Below are 24,423 nucleotides of genomic sequence, written 5' to 3' on the forward strand. Positions count from 1 at the left end.
GTTACCTAGGAAAGTTAAGAGATGGAGAGAGAGAATGAATGGGTCCTGGTGACATTATTTGGAGCCCTGGATCCAGCCATGCCTGCAAGATTTAAATGATAAAGCTAATACATTTTACCACCTTCCCTTCTTATTTTTATGCTTAAGTCAGTAGGTGGGCTTCTGTCACATGCAACTGAAGAATACTACTGACATGCTACCTAGACATGACCGGGCAAACACTGTGGTTTGTTCCTTTCCTTAATTTTTGTTTCCATGCATAAGTCTTAAAAAAATAGTTAAGATAGTAATACTCTATATATGGCTTGTATCTGTTTGTATTACATTAAAATTTCACCACACACATTTTTATGTTATTACAGGCATACTGTTATTGGCTGCAATGATAGTATTAAGGCTGGGCTGTGGAATCCCACCGCCTATGGGCATTAAGCCACACCCCACCACTCACACACCTCTTTAAGCCCACTCTCCTCATCTGTAAAGTGGGGGTCACAGTAGCAGCGTACCATGGACCTGTGAAAATGCTTCAAGTTAACAATGCAAAGCATTCATTGTAGTGCCCAGCACACAGTGACACTTAGTAAATGTTAGCTAGTACTATTATTGTCCTTGCCACAAGTAGATCTCCCAAGGTTTACATAAACACTTCCCAATCATTGTAACTTCAGGGTGTTTCCAATTTTTCACTATAAACAACACTGTGGTGAGCATATTCATGCATACAGCTTTTTTCCCCTCTTTAGAATTATTTTTTAAAGAGAGACCTCCTAACTGGAATTATTAGGTCTGAAAGTATGACTGCTCTGAGGTTTTTAATAAATTGTGCCACACTGTTTTCCAAAACAGTTGTTCAAATTTGCATTTGGCATTTTATAAGCAGATACCATATTAGGTTTCACTTTCAAATGTACACTTTATTCCTTTACTAACAGGGAAATGCTGTGCATTCCAGGAGTTGTGGAATATCACTCAGCACTCCAGAATGCCTGTGCCTCGGGGAATGATTACAGGCGGCTCGCAGGCCGGATGCATGAGGCAGAGCGGTGGTTTTATGTTTTAGGGTCTCTCTTCTATAAATACACACCGCTTCTGCGTGACACATACACAAATTCTCAGAAAAAGCTATAGGTTTTCTCTTCTGTCGAACCTCCGAGGCTTCGTAATTGTCAGTCATCAGCCCCTGCAACATTTGTGGAGGTCAGATTTCAAGAAACCAAAAAGCCCGGAGCAGAGACAGTAAACAGAAAGAATGAGAAGGACCCTGGAGCCAAAATCGCACTGCCCTCCCTACTATCTGCAGCTTTCCTTCTGCAGAGCAAGGTGGCCTAGAAGGAGGAGGAGGAAGTCTTCCAGGAATGCAGGCCCCACCCTGGAGCCCATGCATGTCTCCAGAACTCATTCTCCAAGAGATTCGGAGGTAGTTTTGTTTAAATCCACTATGTTTACATTTTTCTGTTTGCAAAGCAAGCGATTTTATTTGGGATGAGTTGTAACACATTTATTCTTTTAAACATTCTATTATGGAACATTTCAAACATATATAAGTAGAGACATTTGTATTAGAAAGCCCCATGTACTCGTCACCCATTCATGGCCACAACTGTTGGGCCGTAGCCCCGTCAATATATTGATTCTGCCCTGACCCACGTGGCCCAGTTGGCTGAGCATCGTCCTGTGGAGAGAGAGGTCGCTGGTTTGATTCCTGGTCAAGGCACATGCCTGGGTAGTGGGTCTGATCCCCGGCTGGAGCGTGTGTGAGAGGCAACCAATCAATGTTTCCTTCCCTCTCTCCCTTCCTCCCTTCCCCTCCCTAAAAATAAATAAAATATTTTAAAAATACATATTGATTTTAAGACCTAAGGTCTTAGAGTCTTTAAGACTGAAGGGTAAGACTAAAGAGTATCTCAATAATGCCTTTTTTTCATCTAGAAATTCTAAAAATGTCTAGTCTCCCACAGGTTTTGGTATAGAAAACAAACTTATGAATAAAATTAGTTTACATGTTCTTACTTGACGTACCTTTGGAGAGTCACATGTGTCGTTTTAAGTGTCTCAAGGCATTTAATGGAGCACTGACGTGCCAGCTCAGGGGCCGAGCCCCAGAGGCCAAACGGGCCCTCTCGAGCTCACCTGAATTCCCTCCCCACCGCGGGGGCAGCCGGGGGCAGTGTCCCCGGGGGTTCCTTCCTCAGAGCCAGCTGCCGGCTGGCCAGCCTGAGGTAGTAAGTTGGGTTTGACTGCCCGTGGTCAAACTGAAGGAGCTCCAGTGGGCCTGCAAGTTGGAAAACAAAGAAAACTCAAACCCACTCTGAAGGACAGACCTGGAAAGACCTTTTTTCCCAGCGAGTTCAGCATTTGGGGTGACACTGTGTAGGACTGGCACCACGCTCCACCAGCTTGGTCCAGAGTCACGTGCCGCTCCACTGTGGCAAGGCCACTGGATTTACACCACAATGATACTCCCACTTGCATGGTGTCCGATTTTGTCCTTCTCGCCAACTCCTAGTCTCTGAAGAGGAGCTTCTGAGTTTTGTTTGTCCATCACAAGCACAGTCATGGCAACCCATCTTGCTAACCGGAACGCTTTAAGCCCGAGGATGAACAGTTCCCTTGTGTGTCCCTCAGCCCGAGCTCAGCCAAACCACGCCTGACGCCGGGGTGACAGCTGAAAGGAGCGGGCAGCGGCCTACCGCCGGAGCCAAGGCTGCTTTCATGAGATGCGGTTTCCCACCCCAGCAGGCTGAACTCTTTGTCTCTCTCGCAGAGACATCCTAATTAGCCCTCAGCTCCCTAACAAGACTGAACTCTGGACACAGATTTGTTTCATTTGATCCGAAGAGCCAGAAATGGTGGTTTGCCCGACTTATCCGGCTCGGTCAGAAGGGGCCCCTCCACCTATGGCGACACCACCTGAACATGCCGGCTCTCATCTGATCTCAGGGGCTCGGCAGGGTCAGGCCTGGTGAGCACCTGCGGGGGAGCAAGGGCCCCCCCACCTGCAGAGGCGCTGAGAACGCGCCAGTCACTGGGACACATCGTAGTGTGGAGACCAGCCGGGTGAGGCGGACCTTTGTCACCAGGCGGAAATGTCTTCAGAAGCTCACGAGGCCCCTGTCTTTCTGAGGGTGGGACGTGAAGAAGGTGGGACTTCTGAAGAGGCACAGACAACCTGTCACATTTTACATTATGTAACTTCTCAGTCACCTTTACAAACAAGCTGTGACCTCGAGAAAAAACCCCAGAACCCTCCAGCCCCCCAGGCACATTCTGCAGCTCCCCCATCCCTCTTCTCCCTGACAGCTGTCTGCAGGCCTCGCCTCGCGCCCCGTGGACGGCGGGCAGGCGTCGTTCAGAGGGTGCACGGAAACGGAGGCGAGTGCTTCCGCCCAAGCAGAGCTAGAGGCAGCATGGAGACCCGCGGGCCCAGGGGCCGTTCCCCTCACCAGGCTGCCTCTTTGGCTCCGGCGCATCGCACTCCGGTTGCTCTGCAAGTGAGAACCAGCCCGAAAGCCTGACCTTGGAAGGAGTTACCAAAATACAAGAACTCAAATACCTGTGGTTTGGGTCCCCAGCACGTCCTTGAGGTACTTCTCCAAGGAATCTTTGGGAATTTCCATTGTGTTTCTCACAGGGCGAGTGTTTGGAACAACTGTTCTCAAGGTAAAGCCCAAGAGAGTTTCTAATTCCTTTACTGCAGCCTCTGGGTCATTAACCTGGTTTCAAAGAAAATATTGAACAGGCTACCAGTCATCCTCGACCTTTCCTCCTGTCTGTTCTCTAAGTTCTCTAAGATGGTAACTTTCAAAAGGAAACATCCAAGAACTCAGTCGTCTGGGCTACGACTCTGAAGTCAGGATATTCAGTTAATGAGGAAGCCATCGAACGGGTTTCCTCTTCCCGTTTAATTCCAAAACACATTAAACCTTCTGTCTGCGGGGCAGCTCCGGGTGAGAGTCCGCGATCCTCCCTTGTGCCAGGAGGCAAGGAGACTGTGCTGCAGCACCCACTCTGTCTCTGTGAGCCCGTCGGCTTCAAAGGGAAACTCAGTGGTGGGAAGCTGGACCGAGAACCCCCTCCCATGGCTTCTCGAGCTTCTCAGCCACACCCTGGGCTGGACTGTGGGGCAGGTGGCTGCTGGCTCCCCACCCAGAAGAGCGTCGGCAGGACGGCCCGTGACTGCCATCCCAAACGTCTGCAGCCTGCCCCTTGCCTGCTGCGTGCCTCTCCTCAAACCGCCTTCTCAGTATGCGTTTGTCTTACTCCCCATTAGAAATGCAAGCAGCCAGCCACACAGATTGCAGAATTAAAAAACAAACAGGCTCCGGCAACACAGGGAGACCACTCCAGACAGCCACCACTATGAATGTAAGAGGACAGCACGGAGACGCTTGCACGAGTGTCTGGAGCACAGCGGGGCTTCAGGGGGCAGTGACCCTCACCTTGATGGTGCGCATACCCAGGCTGGCAGCTGCTTTGAGATTCTCCTCAAGGTCATCGAGAAAGATGGACTCAGAAGGCTGCAGGCCGAGCCGCTCCAAGCACAGCTTGTATATCCTGGGGTCCGGCTTGCAGACACCTTCCAGACAGGACTCCACGACCTGAGGGCAGGGCGGGAATGAGAGAGAAATGGCCCTGAAAGTGGTGCTCCCACACACACACACACACACACACACACACACACGCTGCTGTATTTTTTCTAAAGAACAGAGGGAAGACAGCTGAGATTTGTTAGAACAAGTAACTTGAGACTATTTTGATAGAAAATGCCATTGCTTTTTAAAACTGACTGATTTGAACATTTTGGATTAAACCTGGGGGCCGACTTGGAAAACTGAGGCTCTGGTTCAGACACAGTGACCTCGTGCAGACAGCGGGGCCGCGATGGGCCTCAGTTTCACCATCAGTGAAGTGGGAGAACTGACAGCCATCTCACCTGTCCTAGCGGCTGTTGCGAAACTTAAGGAAACTTGAATGAGTTCCAAAATGACAAAGCATTTTGCTAATGTTAGATTTTGTGCCTACACTGAGCAGAAGGAAAGTTGTATGTTTCAGTTTTAGGGAAAGTATTTCACCGTTTTTCCAGAAAGAAGGCACTGTTTACTGTTGCAAAAGACCCAGGCCTTTAATGTTCACACTTCAGAAGTTAAAAAACAGCCATACTCAATTTATACGGATAAATCCCACAGAGGGCTGACACCAAAGAGACCATCAGCGGCAAAGGCACTTGCTTTCTTGTAAAGAGCCTCCTGCATCCTGACAGCCTCGCTTCAATTGTGTATCTAACCTGGGACCAGCGTAGCTGCTGAGAGTTCAGGAGACCCCGGAAAAAGCCGTCTCAGTGCCAGGCTCTCTCTGACCCAGCACCCTGCTGGGAGTCCCCTTACACTGTCCCCCGGGCTGAATCTCCTACAAAGTGGGCCTCAGATGGCCACAGAGGCCTACCACCAATAGCCTCTGGCCTGCCCTAAGAATAGAAATAAATCCCTGACTCACTTCTGGAATGACCCACACTCTCCAAGTCCAAGGACACAAACCTGAGGACCCCTCCCTCTGCTCCACAGTGGCATTACTGAAGGTTGGCCGAGAACTACCCTTTCTGGTAAATAAATGTCCTGAGTAAATGGGACCTCTCTTCCTGGTCTCCTAAGGACCTGGTTGAGCTAAAAAGACAAAGAAGCCCCTTCTAAAGAAATCGTCAGTAGTAGGCAGCAGAGAAACCAGGTGTTTCAGACACCTATCAACGTATCATGCTGCAGGGAAGCCACACAGCGGTACTGGCTGAGACAGGAGAAGAGAGGGCACAGAGCCCAGGGCAACGGGGCCGAGTTCGGACAAGCAGACATCTCTTCTCATGCGTAGTTCTGTTTGGGGCAAAGTAAAAAACATCTTAAGATTTAAGTTTGATGAAATCCCTCCTCTTCTCTTTCTGTTCTACCTTACAGGATAAAGAAGTTCTGATTTGTTTTGCAACAATGTGAATACACTGAACACTACTGAAGTATACACTTAAAAATAGTTAAGATGGTGAATTTTATGTAATGTGTTCTTTTACAATAAGAAGTAATGTAGAAAATTAGATGACATTTTAAAAATATTTTTATTGACCTTTTTCTCTTTAGAGAGAGAGGAAGCAGGGAGAGAGAGAAGCAAAGCTATGAGGGAAACATCAAACGGCTGCCTCCCGTATGCGGCCAAACACGCAATCTGGGCGAGCCCACAGCCCAGGAGCCCACACGTACTCCTAGGTATGTGCCCTGAACAGGAGTCGAATCCACGACCTTTCACCCAGCACTCCAACTAACTGAGCCACGTCGGCCAGAGCTAGAGGACATTTTTTTTTTTTCAAAAGTCACATGCATCTCAGCAGAGACACGTTCCTATAATATTGGTTGAAGGGTTCAGGAACAGCCTCCAGCATCGACAGACATCATAGAAAGGTTACCCTACCTCTTTACCTCTATCAAAAAAATTTTCTCCTGCCTTATAGCTTTGGAGAACAAACACCTTATTCTTGAGGACATGGATTTTCAAAACTCCAAGTGTCCTACAGACCTGAAATATGAAAACCGGCCAAAAAACAGCTGGGAAGCACATGCCAGGGGGCCTGTGATGTCTGAACAAACAGGTCCACTGTTTTAAGTTAGTTCACAGATCTTTCAAATTGTAGCTTCCAGTGGAAGAGCCCAATGTGAGCCTGGCCAACTTAACTTGTCCAGATGCAGGTACCATCCCTATAGCCACACTTGGTGGAACGAATCTCTGTGCTGAGGACTTACTGTGTGCCAGGCACTGTGCCAAGTGCTTTGCATGCATTGTCTCCTGGGATCTGCACCGCTACCCTACCACAAAGAAATCGCTCTTCCTACATTACAGGTGAGAAAACTGAGGTGGCAGAGACAGGACTGGATTCTGGACGAGGTCCCTGAGCACTCACAGGGAACGGAGCTTGGAGGAGGGCCGCACTGTGGACGAGTGGGGGAACCAGCAGTCAGAGCAGGTGAGGAGCCAGGCGAAGTGTCCAGAGGGCAGAGAGCTCTGCCTCTGCCGGCCCTCTTCCAAGGAGGGGGAGGGGGTAGAAGGTGGAAGCAGCATTAGGTGGGGAGGTTCACTTCCAACACCTGTGTTCTGAATTTCTGCCTGTCAATTCGACTGGATTGTATGTTCTAAAATAGCGCGATCCAACAGAACTTTCCACAGGGATGGAAATGCTGTCTCTCCAGTATAGTAACCACTGGCCTCAGGTGGTGACTGAGCACTTGAAATGCAGTAAGTGTGTATTCCAGAGGGTGGGGATGGTGGCTGTCAGGTTGAGCACAGTGTCCCTTCACGCACAGCCAGTGCCCAGCACATAGTAACTGCTCAGTAAGAATCGGTTTTCGGTTTAAGCAATTCATCTATCAATAATTTATATCCATCCCAAGATAACGACCTATCTTCTCTCAGGGAGATGGGGAATCCTTCATAGATATAACCTCCTGGCACTGTGATAGTCTAGTGCTGCGTGCACTGTGTATTACAACAGCCACTAGCCACGTGGGATTACTTACATTAAAACTAATTAAGAGGAAATACAATTCAGTTCCTTCGTGACACTGGACACATTGCAAGTGCTTAATATCCATGTGTGACCAGCAGCGCCATGTCAGACATCCCTCTTACTGGAATTGGCTGTACTGGGCGGCGCTGGTCCAAGAACCGGTGCCACAGAAACACAGGGCAACGCGGTTGGTCTTTGAAAGGAAAGGTCAAAGGGCGCATTAAGAGGCTGACGGAGGTGTGAGTTATGTAACGACTACGGTTCATACCCAGAGTGTAAGGAAGTCTCTAAAGCTGAGGCTTCACCCACTTACCGAATCCCACAAACGTGTGACTTTGCCAAGAACTCAGTGATAATTTAAAAGTCCTCTTTTCAAACTGCTATGTCTCAGCCTAACTTGGTCAAGTGTCTGAATAAAATTACCCACCACTCAAGACCCGCTACGAGGCAGCGGTAAACGTTGCGTCCTGCAGCAAGAACACACTGTTTTGATTATTGTTTTGGATCACTTCAGACTTACCACATCAAACTGCTTCCGGTCCAGGGGCAAAAAGCTTTGGCCATTGGAAAGATAGAAATTATTGCTCAAGACTGCAGTCTTAAGTCCTTTTGCCCGAATTTGAGTTATGGCCTCAGTCATCACTGGGAACGGCTTCGCCACTTGCTCACTGGTCAGCAGAGAGAAAAAGGAGCCCATGGACACACAGGTCTCTGACTGAGAATGGGGGAGGGAGGGGAGAGCAAGCAAGCATTCAGAGTAAAATCACCAACAGAGGAAAAGACACAGACATATTCCCAGCTTCCTGCCGCTACCTGGCTGTAAAAGCGGGGCCTTTGGCTTGCTGCCTAAGGGAATCCTCTCCCTCAGCCACCTGCAGAGCTTTGCACATAAGATGACAAAAAAGTGACTTAGAGTTACAATGGCTAGGGAATGGAGCTCTTTATGTCAGTATTCCAGTTAAAGGAGTTCCTTATTTCACTCACGGGTTGTCAATTTTAAAAAGTAGCGGATACCAAAAGAGGATACATTAAACTCTAAAAGTGTATTAAGTAGATGTAACTGAATTTTTAGTGATCCAGAAGACATTTAGTGATTTTGTGTTGCCTCAGCATCACCGTTATGAACTTCAGTTTCTGATCAATTTTTTTTTTAATTCAATCTGTGTGGGATTTGAAAACTCTTATCATGCTTTAAAATCTGCAAAGGCAAGGCTGCTTTTTTATACACACATTTTACAATACCTTCAATGAAATACAATTCACATACCATACAACTCATCCATTTAAACCATACAATCCAATGGCTTTTAATATACTCACGAAGTTGTACAACCATCACCCCAGTCATATTTAGAACATTGTCGTCATCCCAAAAAGAAAGCCCTCACCCATCAGCAGTCCCTCCCCATTCCCTCCCCCACACTCCCAATACTCCCAGTCCAAGCAAACCACTAATCCACTGTCTGTGTCTTACTGATGTACCTCTTTGGGGCAGTTCATATAAATGGAATCACACAGTCTGTGGTCTTTTTTGACTGGCTTTGTTTTGGCTTAGCGTCATGTTTTCAAAGGTATACATATGTACATATGTACGATCGTGGTAGAATACACATAACATAAACTTGACCCTTTTAACCACGTCATGTGTATGCTTGAGTGTCACCGAGGGCAGTCGTTGCTGTGCGGCCATCTCTACCGTCCATCCACAGGGCTTTATTCACTGTGTTCTCATTACACTTTAGTAGCTGCTGTGGAGGTCACATGAGTTCATATAAAGGCCTTAGAAAAACACACAGTGCGGAGAAAAGGCTCAACATCGTGATTGCTTAAGTAAGCTTTCCGATCAAAGCTGTCATGCAGACAGCTCCTGTTTCAGATGAACAATAGCTGATGGGAGGCTTAGTAACGGAATATTTTTACTTGCTCATATGTGCAGTTGAAGTTGGGTGCCTGGGGATGGAAGAAATAGCTTAAAATTTATAATGATTAGATTTTCACTTCTTTATTTGCAGTTTAATAAATATGGATGAGTCTTAGGCAAGAAGAATTATGGAAATTCAAGTATGTTTATCACTCACAGTTTCAGAGCAGAGTCTCCCAAATTCTGGTAAGAAAGTCTCTACTGTCATCTCTCCTCGCATAAATCTCATCCAGGGCCCGTTTTCACCGCCTGAGACGAAGGTCTTCAATATCGTTCCGGAGGGGATGTGATTCTGTTCCTCCCATTCTACAGGAAGTAAGATATGTAATAGGTGAAACCCGTGAACAAACGGCTGCAGTTCAGGGAGTCGGGGGAATGACCACACCAGTTCCGGGGGCACCGCTGCGGTGCCAGGCGGGCTCTGCGGAGAGCTGGGAGGAGCTCGGGAAAGGCAGATCTCGGCCTCCGACCTGCGGGGGAGCAGCAGTGCTCCTCTGTGTGCCTGAGGGGACACTGCCGTCAGCCTCTTGTCCTGACCACCTGCCTGAGATGACACTGGACGCCGCATTATACACTCTCTTCCCGGGTTTCTCATTAGCTGGCTCAGACGTATTAGGTCACGCACACAGTCCTGGCCACACAGGAAGGAAGGGCATGTGATGATAAGCCAGATTCTGATAGCACTCCGAAACTAGCCCTCCATTTGGTAAACTGCAGTAATCCTCGACGGCTGTGTAGCAGGAAACCTTCACTTGAGGAATGCTGTCTTTGTGGAACAAGGGAGAAAATGCCACTCTACAAAGAGCTAAGGCAGTGGAGGGACTGGCATTCGTATATACTGGAAACATTTGGACAGGGCTTGCTTTGTCTTGTACCAAGTTGCTCTTTTTCTATATGCAGCTGCTATGGGGCAAATATATATATATATATAACATTCATAATTATATCTAAGACGTAACATAACTTACACGTATCTTTTGTTTTGATCAAGTAGTGACTACACATCAAAAATGTTTCAGACAAGATAGAAAGGCATAAAAAGAAACTCAAACGACAAGCAATCCCCTTCTTAGAAATAACCAATGTTACCAATTTGGAGTGTGTCTTCTGAGGACAGCAAGGCTCTTCAAACCCATTCCGCATAGGAATACTTCTTTAATTTTAGAACGAAAGGGTACAGCATCTCTCAAGGTCTCGGAGTTGGCAAGCACCTAAGGAAGCTGGCGCGTTCCCGTGCTCCCGTGCGGGAGTGTGGACGAGCACAGCCTCAGTGGAGAGCAGTTTTAAATGCACATGCATTTGATGTCGTGATTCCACTTCTAAGGCTTTCTCCCACACAAATACTTACAAGAGTAAGCAAAGGTTAGGTACAGGATGTGTGCGCAGAATTGCCTGTAATAAAAAGAACTGCAGCCCTGACCAGTATGGATGGCTCGGTTGGTTGGGCATCGTCCCACAGAGCAAAAGGTCGCCGGTTTGCCAGGGTGCATACAAGAGGCAACCGATTAATGTTTCTTTCTTTTTTTTTTTTTTTGAGAGGGATTAGAATTCCCCTTTCTTTTTTTTTTAAGTTTATTATTATTATTTTTTAAGATTTTATTTATTTATTTTTTAGGGAGGGAAGGAAGGGAGAGAGAGAGAGAGAGAGAGAGAGAGAGAAACATCAATGTGCGGTTGCTGGGGGTTATGGCCTGCAACCCAGGAATGTGCCCTGGCTGGGAATCGAACCTGGGACACTTTGGTTCCCAGCCTGCGCTCAATCCACTGAGCTACACCAGCCAGGGCCGATTAATGTTTCTTACCCTCTCCTCCTCTCTCCCTTTCCCTCTCTCTAAAAATAAATAAATAAAATATTTTAAAAAGAGCTAGAAACATAAATATATTAATAAAGAGCTGGTTAAATCAACTATGGCAGATCCATCTAATGAAATCCCACACACATGTTAAGATGTATAAACTAGACCGCAGGTCAGCAAAATGTGGCGTAGGGGCCACATCTGTCTCCCATCTGTCTTTGCAGGAAAAGTTTTGTTGGAACACAACCACACCCGTTCCTTCGCTGTTGTCTATTGCTGCTTTCTCCCTGCAGCAGTAGAGCTGAAGAGCTGTGGCAGAGCCACAGGGCTTGCAAAGCCTGCTAGGACTTCATTGAAAGGGTTTGCTGACCCCTGAACTGTACCTGTGCCTAGTGATGTGAAAAAGATGCTGAGATAATCTACGGAGTCCAAAAAGGAAAGGTGTGGAAACGTTTGTGGAGTGTGATCCAAGCTGGAATTTGTGTATACACATGTCACACACATATACACAGACACACTCTCATATGTGTGTATACATACTTAGTTACACACATATACATATATGTAGTTTTTTTGAAGGATAAACAAGAAGCTTTTCACAATGAAAACCAGTGAAGGCTGGAACCACAGGGGAGAGGGGTGGAGGTGGCCGCAGGGCATTCACCTTTGCATGTGACACACTTTCAGCACTCACTAAGAGACAAGGACATAAAGGGGTCGAGGCAGTAGGAGTGGAGAGAAGCAAATGGATTCTCGAGATATTCTAGAGAAAGTCAAGAAGATTCCTGCCCAGTGACCTTTACGTTCTCTGTCTGCCAAGCAGGAAGGCTTGGGGTGGGGCAGTACGGTGACCCCTGGGGGGGTTTGGAACAGCCCTGTAGTAAAAGCGAGGGGAATATGGGTAGAGGAATACAGAAGCTGAGAGCCCAGCTACTCCTGGAACAACAGCAACAAATAGCTCACTTAGCCAGTTTGCACAGCTGGGTAATTTTTTACCCAGGAGCACAGAAAACCTGCACTTGAGTTAACTTAGCATGGAGAATTGCCCAACCAGCCGCCACAGCAGGTCAAAAGGAGAGGGACAGCTGTTTGGCCCTTTTTCCTTCCTGCTGGCTGGAATGAGAATATAGTGGCAGCAGGCGAAGCAGCCAAGGCAGAACTCACAGCAGAGCAACACAGCGGAAACAGCCCGAGTCCTGAAGTCACAGAGCTGTGCACTAGTCCATACCTGGGCTTTCAGTGCACAAGAAATAAACCTCATCTTGTTTCCGTCACTGTTTTGTTAGGTTGTCTAACGCCTAGAGCCAAAACTTGTCCAAGTGAAGTCAGTTAACCTAAGCAGGAAAAGGTAAAACCAGGAGAGGCTGACAAAGACAGGCTCAGAGACTGGAGGTTTGCTCTCGAGGGTTTAGCGGGAGGTTGGTGGAAGAGGGAAGGCTGTGACCAAAGGGCGGGGTTTCAGCATTCAAGACTACACCCGACTTGGCCCAGGTCTCAGGGAAAGGCGGTTAAACCCTACGCATAACAATGGCACCTCAACACGTACTGGGAATTTTAGGTGAGCCGAACACTCGCTGTGGGCCACCTCATTTCACTCTCCTCACGCCCCAAAGACGTGGGTACTATTATTAGCCCTGACTTAATGATGAGGAGGGTAAGACTCAGAGAAGTTGAATAATTTGCCCAACATCATCAGCCACTGAGTGGTGGCTGGAATCTGATTCAAGAGCCGTAATATTACCCACTGGGACACACTGCTGCCCCAGTGCTCCTCTCCATCTCCCCTTACCACCCTCCATCCCCCACCCCACCCCAAGCCCGCCTCTGAAAGTGAAATAGAAAGAGCTCACCTGCAGCCAGTCTCCCTGCGGAAGGAATGAGAACTCCACCCATGTCAAAAATGACCGCCCTGTAGGGACCGCCTCTGGAATGTGTCCGTCGCCAGGCTCCCTGGGACCCGCACTGGTTGTGTCTCAGGAAGGCTGCCCTCCAAGCCCACTGGAGACGTGAGGACTGGAAAAGCCGTCCTATGTGCATCTTGAGGCCAAAGCTGCGTGAGAAGGCACAGGGCAGTTTGCCCTCACCACCTCCAGTCCAGACCTTGGCCCTGGAGCTCAGGGCTGTCGGCTGGACATCCCCACCGATCTCCAACAGACACTCCAGACCACAGCCAGAACTGAGCTCCGTCTCTGCTCTCCCCGGCTACTCCTTTGCCCCGGGCTCCTTAGCTCGGTAAAGGGCTCCACCATTCACCTAGCTCCCCATGCTAGAACCCTGTGGAGCTGGCCCCTGCCTTCCCTTAGTCCTCCACCCAGCAACCTCAACTCCAGTTGCTCTGGGCTACCAGTTCCTCCTGAAATCTCCACGACCTCCCTCCACTCTTACTGCCAGCATCTCACGGGCAGATCATTGCAACAGCCCCCGAAATCATCCCCTTGCCTCTCCTCAAACGTCCTTCCCATTTTTTTCTTCCCTCTTCAACCACAGTAATCTCTCAAAAGTAAATTTGATCACATCCTAACCTCATTTAAAAACTTCAGTGGCTTCCCAGTGCCCTCAAAATAAACTTCCTTAACCTGACTTAAAAAGCCCTATAAGATCTGCCTCCCCCAGTTTTTACACATTAACCCGGACGATCCAGACCCACAAATCTGTATGCAGCTTCCTCAAGCAACGTTCTCCTCCTGCTCCCAAGCCTCTCGTATGCTCTTCCCTTGGCCTGGGATGCTCCCTTCCACTGGCTCCCTGGCTAGTTCCAGGTTGTCCTTCAGGTCATACTTCACCTGTCACTTCCTTCCTCAAACTTGTTCTGGCTACCAGAAAGGACCGACGAGGAGTCTCTGCTGTACGTTCCTCAGACGCCCTGTAGTTACCCCCTCCTAGCACTTACGACTCCACCACCGTGCCGTCAGCCCTCCTTCAGGTGACTGCAATAGCTTCCTAACTGTTCTCCATCGCCTCTTGCCCAAACTTATTTTCAGAAGGTTCAGAAAAAACAAGCATATACATAACACACACACACACACACACACACACACAGATATGTATACCTACGGATACATGTAGAGAGACAAATCAAATGTGGCAAAACAATTCAGGTGAAAGTTATATGATGAAGCGTATTGAGAGACCTTACACTATTCTTTAAACTTTTCTATAGGTCTGAGATAAAAAGCAGTGGGGTGGGGAGGACAAAATAATTAAAGCAAATTCTATTTGCAGTCAGTTCCTCATGAAAATCTGTTTTTTATGTGACTTCTGTAGTTGAAAACTTACTGAAAATCAGGTTAGAGTGAAACAGGTTGGTAAGCGAACCTATAAGTTTATGAGAGTCGCGTCAGTGCCACCCTAAGGATGCAATAAACCAAGAATCTAAAAAGATTCTTACACAGTAAATCTTCAAGACGATGTACTGTGTTTCTCACGTAATTGGAAACTTGCTGAATCGGGGAGTGAATTTTGAAATGAAAAATGTAAAGGCTGATTTGCGTTTTCAGTTTTACTTATGCTCTAATGCCAAGGCCCAAGTTTATAATGGAAGGAGAAATTTATTTATAGGTTCCTAAAAGCACCAACACATTTTGTGTGAGGGCTTAACAGAGATGAAAAGTGTCTCTGGGGCCCAGGGGACTGGCCTTTGTCCTCACTGCCGACACTGCCCTCCACATACTCCCACTAATGGACACGTGGGCAACGCTCCCGTGACTGGCCTGCTTCTTCCTTCCACTTAGAGACGACCATTCCGTTCTAGCCGCTTCCCCATACTTCCTTCAGAGACAGAAGACGCTGTCATTGCTCGCGTCTCCATGCTACCTGCCACGTCTACGGATCGAACCGCCTAAACTATGCTGGGGTAAGTAGGCACACACATCGAGTTGCACACTAAAAAGATGCTTTAGTAAACAGATTGAGTGTTGGCTCTGGAATCAGAGAGCTTGGGTTCAAATTCTACTTCTGCCACTTACTAAGTGTGAAATCCTAAGCACGTTACTCACTCTCTGAGCCTCAGCCTCCTCCTCTGTAAAGTGGGAACAATTATTGTACTTTTCTCATAATGTCCTTGTTACTATTACATGAGTGTTTAGTACATGGTAAAGTATGTAAAGTACTCAGGTTAGTACCCGGCACACTATTAAATGTTATATACTGCTATTGTTACTATAGCATGAGTGTTTAGTAGAAGGTGTATATAGTCTATACACCTTCACATGTCCAGGATGTGCTGTGACACATCTAGATATCACAGCATTACTAGAAGAGCACACACTGGTCATGTATGTGCCGCTATGTGTTGACTGTGACTACCTATATGCTAAAGGCATATGGAAAGAATACTGAATCTCAGAAAAGCTGATGTGTACAGAGTCACGGGCTCTATTCATTTCATTCTCACAGCTGTATGAGAATATTATTCCAATTTTACGTAAAACCTAGACCAAGGTCATATAACTGGTGGCCAAGGTTGACTCCATAAGAACAGGAACTGGGTATTTATCTTATTCACCAAGGTATCCCCCCCACCCCCAACAGTGCCCTAGGCTCCCAGTAAACGTTTGTGAAGAGATGGGGCGGGGGAGCAGGACCCGGATCTATCGCCAGCACTTTGCGCTCAACCAGCCCGGCGCCCTAGCTTAACGGAGTCGAAATCACTGCAGTCCAGTGCCCACTCATCCTAGGGGCCCTCGGAGAAGTGGATTCACCTAATTCTCGGCGTACCCCTCTGTGAAGGCGGGCTGACACAAAGCAACCCTGCCTAGACTTACAGCTAGCGGTCAAACGCGACCAAAGGAGGCAACGCGAGTGCCTCCAACAACCTGCAGACCTCGAAGACCTCGCGGAGCGGGGGCTCTCAGCTGAGGGGCGCCGAGGCGACGCCTGCCGGGTCGGTTAACCGGGGCCTGGGCGCAGACCCACCGATCGGCCTCATGTGGGGGGAAGGGGTGCCTGCAATGCCCACGACGTTCCTCCTTCCCAACCTCTTCGCGATTGCGTCCAGATGGATCCAGCTCCACGCCGCCACGCCAGCCACGTGCCTGCCACCCCAGCCAATCGCAGCGCGCGCCGGCCCACGCAAAAGGCACCCTGTGACCGGGAGGCGGAAGTGGAGGTTGTTGTGGCTCCGAGGGTCGTGAGAGGAGCTGCTCCGCCGAGGCTGCGGCGGCGGCGCCGAGGCGGTGGCGGCGCTACCCGCGGGCCGCTCGGCCTCCCAGCTCGCCTCCCAGCCTCTCCTGAGCCCGCCGGGGCCCGCGCCGGCCAGCGCCTGCCCTATGAGTGTGTCACTGGTTGTCATCCGACTGGAGCTCGCGGAACACTCGCCGGTCCCCGCCGGCTTCGGCTTCAGCGCCGCGGGTGAGTCCCGCCGCCTTCCCCGTAGCGTGCTTCTGGGCCCCGGGGGTGGGGGTGGGGGCTGTCCTCCGGAAGAACCGGGCGGGGAAGGACCGCGCCAGGGCCGGAGCCTCAGGAAGAAGCCGAGAGGGGGCTAGTTCCCCCTCTTTCTATTCTCCGGAGGCCTTCCGGGTCCCTCCCTCCTGCGTCTACCCACGGGAGCGCTGTTTACACCTGGCGCGTCGCGGCTCCGCCCTGGGTGAGAGCCAAGTTCTGTAAGTTGCTTTCCTCCGGGCTGTTTGGGGGCAGGGGCTGGGTTCCACCGACGGCCCCTGGTTTAGCGAGCTCGTTCCTCTTGGAAAAAAAGCCCTCATTTAGGCGCCATGTATTATAACAATGGTAATGATGATAACAAACGTTTGTGCACTTACCATATGCTACCACTGCCCACATGCCCCGTATGCATTATTTTTATCTTAACAGCTCTTTTAGGTTGGATGGGTGGGGGCCCCTTTTCACAGATTGGTAAACTCAAACCCAGTGATTGATTACATGACTTGCCCACCAGGATCTGTAAGTGGAGAGACTGGGATTCTAACTCAGAGAGCTGGGCTTGAGAGTCTTGAGTTCTTCTAGCAGCCACATGGCCTCCTTAGATTGGAATGCAGTTGTGACTCTTCCTTGGACCGCAATTACCTAACTCGAACATACCAGAAATACTCACGGGGTGCTCCCTGTCTGCTGGAGCGTTAGTCTGCTTTGCGGACTCAGACGGGGGCCCCTGCTGTAATGGAGCCAGCAGTTCACTGGGGGAGACATGAATTAATTACGGAATAAATGTAGAACTACAGCTGGGCTAAGTGCTGTGAAGGTAAGCAAGACACAGTTTGGAAAGCTATTACAAGAGGCTCCATTTGGTTTGGGGAGGGGGACTGAGGCAGGTAGGGATGGTGGTGTTGGAAACTTTCCTGAATATATGAATTTTGGAGCGGCAAATTAAAGATCGAAGATGATTTAATGAGTTATGAGCCCTTTTCAAAGGCTAGCAGTGATCTCTGAGTTCTGAAAGTCAACCAACTCTGCATTAGCCAATAGTCACTTCTACATAGGTGAGCCATTGATGCATTCAGACATTTATGCAATAAACCTTTAAAGAGCTTCCAGCGTGTGCTGAGTAGGCACTGCGGGTTTAGTGATAGGCAAAACAGGTCTGGTCTCTGCCCTGGTAGAACTTTTATATTAAGGATAGTTCAGTCGAGTCTCCAAATTCCTTTTGCTTTTGTGTGTTTCTTTGACTTAAGACAGTGGTCCTAGATTTGCGTGAGTCGTAACACAGGGTGTTTAAGAAGACTACCCCTAAAGGTATTGGAAGTTTTCTTAGTGATAACGACTTGATATCTTCATTTTGGACTCAACACGCAGCTGCACCGCACTAGGTATTACAGAATGGTTGGTTCATCCGGGCATAACCACTGTCAAAGCTTTGAGCTGTTACTCTCCTTGAATTGCTTTAAAGTGAATACTTTCAGTGGAACAGCCCTGCATTTCTGAACTTACTCACCGGGTGTTTCTCGACTGTCCAGATGGGCACCGCAGGAGCCCCAGGAGGGGGTGAGATGGAGGAAAGCAACGGAGAGAAAAGGGAACCCTGTCAATGGATACATTCAGAGTGGAGACGAGCCCTTTTCATTATCAGGTATTAATCATTCATGTGTTCTTCAGCCAGGGAAATGTCTGATGAGGAGATCAAAAAGAAGACACTCGCTTCCGCTGCAGCCTGTTTAGAAGGGAAGTCACCGGGAGAGAGAGCAGCAATCATACATCAGCATCTTGGCCGTCGAGAAATGACAGACATGATCATCGAGACCATCAAGTCCAACCCAGGTATACTCTCCAAAGCCCTAGACCCTTTTGTAACGTGCGTCTCTGGTAGTCTGCTCTATGCACATCAGTCAGTGGGCCCATGATGTTGACCTCTAGGACACTCCTCTCTCTCACTGACCGTGCCTCACATGAGGTTGTCAGGCCACATCTCATCTTCCCGAATATTTCTCCCGAGTTAATCCTAACAAGCTGAGTTGACAGCTGTCATCAGTGAGGAGAGCTGCTGACCACCTGGGTCAGTGGCAGATAATGAATGAATCCAGATAAGTGTGCTGAATGTCCCCTCGTTCTGCCAGCTCACTCCAACCAGGGGACTGGACGCATGCTACATATCCAGCCAGCATGGAGGTGGTCAGAACTGGTAGGTTTGGTTTTCAAGCTTAACAGCTCCAAATGGCCCACTTAAAAGTGCATGATGTAAGGTACCTGCTTTTACTATGGCACTGCCAAATGTAGGAGCCATCCTTGAGTTTCTGAGGGTGGTAATGAGATTTTTATGGGGCAGAGAGCACTTATAATCTGAGATGCCCCCAAAACACGGCTGTTCTATGACTATAGTTTTCAATGGAATGTATTACAATTTCCCTGTCAAAGTTTATTCTTCTGACTCAGAATTTTAATCTAATTAGAATCCTTAAGCAAATATTTCCTATCTATTTATAACCTGCTAATTTTTGATTTGTGAAAGATGAGCTGAAAGCTACCATGGAAGAAAGAAAGTCTTCAGAAGCATCCTCCACTGCACAGAGAAGTAAGGATCAGAGCAAAGAAAGCATAAATGCTGCTCCCGATTCTCCATCCAAACAGCTTCCAGACCAGATTTCATTCTTCAGTGGAAATCCATCCGTTGAAATAGTTCATGGTATCATGCATCTGTATAAGACAAAGTAAGAAAAATCATTTTCCTTTTGAGTTGGTCCAGTTTTTGTTTTAGGGAAGAGAAAAATCTTTTGTCCTGAAGGGAAGTGGCTATTCTAAGCTTCAAAAAGATAGTACTTTTCTATATTGTGTGTTAGAAAATTCTTAAATATTTTATATTTGATCAATCTTATAGATTGGATTAGAACTTCTTATGAAAGAAATGTGTAGATAGACTTTCTAGGAAAATACTCCCTGAGAAGGCAGGCATGAAAGGTGATTGGAAAATTGAAAGAAAAGAAGATAGACAAGAAAAATATGTAAATGACTCGTAATATCGCAGGAATCTCACATCCCCACCAAATCTTTTTGAAAGAAACTAAGAAAATAGGTAATGGATTGTAATTTCATCACCTCTTTTTAGCCTTTTCTGTGGTTCAAGCAAAGCTTGCAGGAGGCCAAAACAAAGGAAGCATTTGGCTAGGTAATCTTTAAACTGGGCCATCAGCTCCTGGGATAATTTTGAGCTGATCTCTTGAAAGGCTGCCCTTGTCCTAACTTGTTTGTGAAATTCCTACCAGGAAACAGTAAATACTCAGGTAGTCGTTTGGAATCATAGCTGTGGAAGTGAGTTTGCAGCATTTCAAAAGCAAATTGCTTTGTGGGAGGTTTTTTCCCTCTCTATTCCAGCTATTCCATCCCAGCAGCGCTTTCGGTAATCTTCAGAATGGTTCAGAATTCCCTTTCTTATATTTAACACTCTTTTCTGTACCCTTTAGAGAAGTCCATATTTAGAATTGTGCTTCTAGGTTACATAATGGGAGATTGTTTTAAAAAAACTAATGAGAATAAGACACAAACTGCAAATTGCCTAATGCAGATTTGTAACCATCACAGGCCTTTAACTGAAGACTAAAAATTTTAGTGCTGGGCGTGGTGTAGAACATTCCGAAGCTTACCGTAAACATCACTGCAGATATGTTTAAGGGATTTTGCGTTTACCCATGTAGTGTGGGCTTTCCGGTAAAATAACAGCCTGTTTAAATTGATTTGTGAAATATTATACGTTTTATTTTTTTCCTATTTTCTTGGACATTAAGAGTTGTCTAGTGTTGTGTGAATTAACCATACCTCGTCTGTTCAAGACAGTCTGATTATTGTCTCGTTAGTAAGATGACCTCCTTAAAAGAAGACGTGAGGCGCAGTGCCATGCTGTGTATTCTCACAGTCCCTGCTACAATGACCAGTCATGACCTTATGAAGTTTGTCGCCCCATTTAATGAAGTAATTGAACAAATGAAAATCATCAGAGACTCTACTCCAAATCAATATATGGTGCTGATAAAGTTTAGTGCACAGGTAAAAGTTAAGATATTAAAAATCTCTTTGCCACGGAAACTGTGCTTTTGAAACTGTGTGATACTAGTAGCTGTGTGTGTAATTTACAATATTTTGTACTTAAGATTTATACTTCTCTTCTAGGGTATTACAATTCTAGAAATATTTCCAAATTCATTAGCAGACACTGAATTCTAATTAATAAGTTACATTGGGTATGAAAGGTAGGGTGGGGTGTGTGTGTGTTTATCCAATGGTAACTATTCTAGTAGAACAATAGTTTCCAAACTTTTTAAAGTTAACACTAATTATTATGTGCCATTATAACATTATGCCTCTGCTTCTTTCATTCTCTTTTTAAAAGGCATTCTTTGGCACATTTAGAAAATAAAATCTTTTTTTATTTTGGTGGTGAAGGATTTTCCTGACATTTCTTGAAGTATTAAAGATGCTTTAGAATTCTGATTGGAAATCACTGCAATAGAGACACAGAAACACTGAAAGAATGGTGATATTTTCAGTTTTTAAAAGCACTTGTGCTTTATAACACATACTTTTTGATATAAGGTTTGCCATACACTCCATTTCACTAGTTGCATTAAGCAATACTTTCCTTGTGTCTCAGTTCTGAAGATGTTAGAAAGATTCTCTTAGTTTTACATGTTCATTCCTATGAGTATGCATATTTCTATATGAATGTAAAAATGAGATAAGCGTTAGGTATTCAGGTTATTAAAGAGCTACCTCATCTGTAGGCTTCATTTATTTGTTTTTTAACAACCTGTTATATTTGTTTGTTTATTAATTTTGAAATGCAGCTTTGTTAAAAACGACTTCTGTCTCACCTCGTTGATAAACAGGCTTTCTGAATTTGCCCCAGATAAGTAGTTCCAATTTTCAGATTGACAACAATGAGTATGTCTGTAGGATCAGTTGCCATTACCCCTGACTAGTCACCAAGATTTGTGGGTGGAAAGGAGCCCATGACTCAAGGCCCACTTACCATTTCCTTGTTCCTTGTCATGGGCGTCTGGAGCTGACAGCAGGAGCAGTCATTCATCGGCCCTGGGAAGGAAAGCAGAGAAGTGACAGTCGGATTGTGTGTGCACCTGTCCCGTGGCCCACAGAATGAGAACCCTGAGTGTGGCGTTCCGTGTACAAGAGGGTGCACAGTTACCTCTAACCTTCGAGAGCACCCTGCCATGGAAGGATGCATTTAAAAACAAGTGTTTCAACTTTCCTGAGACTTAGACTTTACAAGCTGAGAACAGAAAAGCACTTAAACAGCCGCTTTCACTGACTGTCAGGAGACCTTCCGAGATCACTGAAGAGCTTTGCAAAAACAGTGGGCAAGTGGTAGCAGGTGTAACAATAAGGACAGTGATGATAGGCAACCTTTATTGACTATTTGTTCTATACCATTCACTGGGCTATGCACTTAATGCGCATCATCTCATTTAATCCTCACCACATCCCTGTAAGGGGGACAAGTACTGTTGTCCTTGTTTTACAAACCAGGAAACTGACTGCATAGGTAGAAAGGTTGGTGATTTGCTTAGGATTATACAGCCTGAAATAATGTGAATGAGCTGGGATGGAGCCCTCACTTTAATCCCTGGGGTCCGTCCCCCTTCCAGTAGGCGTGGGATGAAAGTGTGGGGAAGGGAAGATAGCCACTGTCTGCAAGAAATTGCATAATGGCAGTAATTTAGTTACTGCTTCTACTTAATTAAGCATTTCAGGAAAAGCCATTTCTCTTAAAGAATGGGGAAAGCCATTGTAGGTTGCCTCTTCTTAGTATTAAAGAGACGTATTATCCAAAAACTAGTTTTTAGCATTTTGTAGTTAGTAAGTGCACTGTACCCGATACACAGGTTGCTTTATGAAAGAAAGCCCCTCCTTTCCCCTGCTAAATATAATTGTGCAGAATTAGTCATCCTGCCTCAGCTGTTTATTTCCCTTCTCATATTAGGAAAGCATAAATTGCCCAGCTGGTGTGGCTCAGTTGGGTGGGTGCTGTCCCCCAAACTGAAAGGTGGCTGGTTGGATTCCATGTTGGGGCACATGCCTGGGTTGCAGGTTCAGTCCCCAGTCCGGGCATCTGTGGGAGGCAGCCAATTGATGTTTCTCTCCCTCTCTCTCCCTCTTTTCCCCTTTCTCTCTCTAAAATCAAAGAAAGAAAGGATAATCAGCCCATCTTTGATTATATCATCAGAGTGAAATTAAAAGCTACTGAAACGCTTACAAGCTTTTACCATTAAGATTCAAAACCACGCAAGGGTAGACCTACAAGACAGTTTCCGCCTGGTACGGACTCGAATATCTTCCTAGATGTTAACAATGAGGCAATTCCTTATGCAGAGCACCCCCTGCGCCCAAGCAGCCTGTCTACATGGATAGGGCCCGAGCACACAACTTCCTGTGTTTGGGCTAATGGCCAATGGGAGGGAGATCCAGACAAGCCTTGGCCTCTCCGCTGCCTCTAAAAATTGCTGTTTGAAAACTGAAATCATCTCCTTGTTATTTGCTACTAAGGCCAGTCTAGTCTAGAAGATTTAGTTTACTTGCTCATATTCACAAATGCCTCTGCAAGGGACTACTTCCGATTTCACCAATCTTCTGCTCCAAGAGAGGGAGACTATTAGTATGTTAAAGGCTCGTTCATCTTGCTTTTGGCATTACATTCTAGGCTGTTTAAAATCTCCTAATGGCATCCTTATCTATCATGTGTTGTTATTATTTGATTTATTGAAGAGGAGTTAGCTTTATACTCCATACCAGTTCCCCTGGTCTTTTACTTTTTCAAACATAGATGCTAACATTTTTTAAAAAACACTATTCCCTAACAATCGTCAGTTAGGATATGGTTCCAGGCCTTGCAAAAATACGTGTTTATGTTCAGCTTCTGTAAAAGTGCTGACTGGGGGCAAGAAGTATTGCTGTCCAGGGAAATGTTGGCTGTTGCTGGTTGAATATTAAAATTATACTGGCTGTCAGCTGACTGCACTTCAGTGGCTTCTGCTAGTTACGGTAAATCATGATGGATCAGGAAGCGTTGTAGAGATGTAGAGTGTTGACCTGCAGAGTTCGCTTAGCCCATGAACCTGCTGCCCGCATCCGTAGATGTTACTTTTGACTGTCCCTCTCTCTTTTAAGTCTCAGTTTGAAAAGGTGATGAGGAGAATAGTTGAAGCCATGCATTGTGAACATAAGACTGTCGTTCAGGGTCTCTCTCAATTTTTTCCTTTTCCCCACCGGTGTGCCCAGGCTGATGCAGATAGCTTTTACATGGCGTGCAACGGTCGCCAGTTCAACTCGATAGAAGACGATGTTTGCCAGCTGGTCTACGTGGAAAGGGCTGAAGTGCTGAAGTCTGAAGACGTGAGTATGGGCGATTCCTGTATTTGATACACATACCAGAATGGCGTAAAGCTGAATGTTAAGATATATCTCTGAAAATACCCAGAAAGGTCAACCCATGGAGACAGAAAGTAGATTAATGAGGAGAATGGAGAGTAACTGCAGGCGAGTATGGGTTTTCTTTTTAGGGTGACAGAAATGTCCTAGAATTAGGTAGGGGTGATGGTTGCTCCAACTTGTAAATATACTAAAAATGACACTGAATTGTACACTTTAAAATGGTGAGTTTTATCTCAATTTTTAAAAATTGTCCAAAAATGTAAAAAAAAATACATAAAAGGATACTATCTGTATTTTTTTAAAGATTTTATTGATGTGTGTTTAGAAAGAGGGGAAAGGAG

General features: G+C 46.5%; 2 protein-coding genes across 3 annotated transcripts in view; one reads left to right on the forward strand and one right to left on the reverse strand.

Moving 5' to 3' along the window:
* The window catches only part of ACAD10 (acyl-CoA dehydrogenase family member 10), a 39,772-nt gene extending 23,225 nt beyond the window's left edge, over positions 1–16,547 (reverse strand). The window contains 7 exon segments of the mRNA XM_045843617.1: positions 2,134–2,275; positions 3,557–3,716; positions 4,443–4,601; positions 8,061–8,255; positions 9,619–9,767; positions 13,108–13,307; positions 16,234–16,547. Coding sequence (XP_045699573.1) covers positions 2,134–2,275; positions 3,557–3,716; positions 4,443–4,601; positions 8,061–8,255; positions 9,619–9,767; positions 13,108–13,307; positions 16,234–16,547 — 1,319 coding nt within the window.
* LOC123821836 (BRCA1 associated protein) overlaps positions 16,474–24,423 on the forward strand; it is a 28,022-nt gene continuing 20,072 nt past the window's right edge. The window contains exons 1-5 of one of the 2 annotated variants that reach the window (XM_045843559.1): positions 16,474–16,606; positions 18,305–18,466; positions 19,155–19,353; positions 20,470–20,683; positions 23,930–24,043. In XM_045843559.1, the coding sequence (XP_045699515.1) occupies positions 16,525–16,606; positions 18,305–18,466; positions 19,155–19,353; positions 20,470–20,683; positions 23,930–24,043 (771 nt within the window). In that variant the 5' untranslated portion in view covers positions 16,474–16,524. The remainder of the gene's footprint in view (positions 16,607–18,304; positions 18,467–19,154; positions 19,354–20,469; positions 20,684–23,929; positions 24,044–24,423) is intronic. The other variant, XM_045843563.1, reaches the window with a different exon arrangement.

This window comes from Phyllostomus hastatus, unplaced genomic scaffold (genome assembly GCF_019186645.2).
Source record: "Phyllostomus hastatus isolate PE091 unplaced genomic scaffold, TTU_PhHast_1.1 phas_contig_1162, whole genome shotgun sequence".
Lineage (NCBI taxonomy): Eukaryota > Metazoa > Chordata > Mammalia > Chiroptera > Phyllostomidae > Phyllostomus > Phyllostomus hastatus.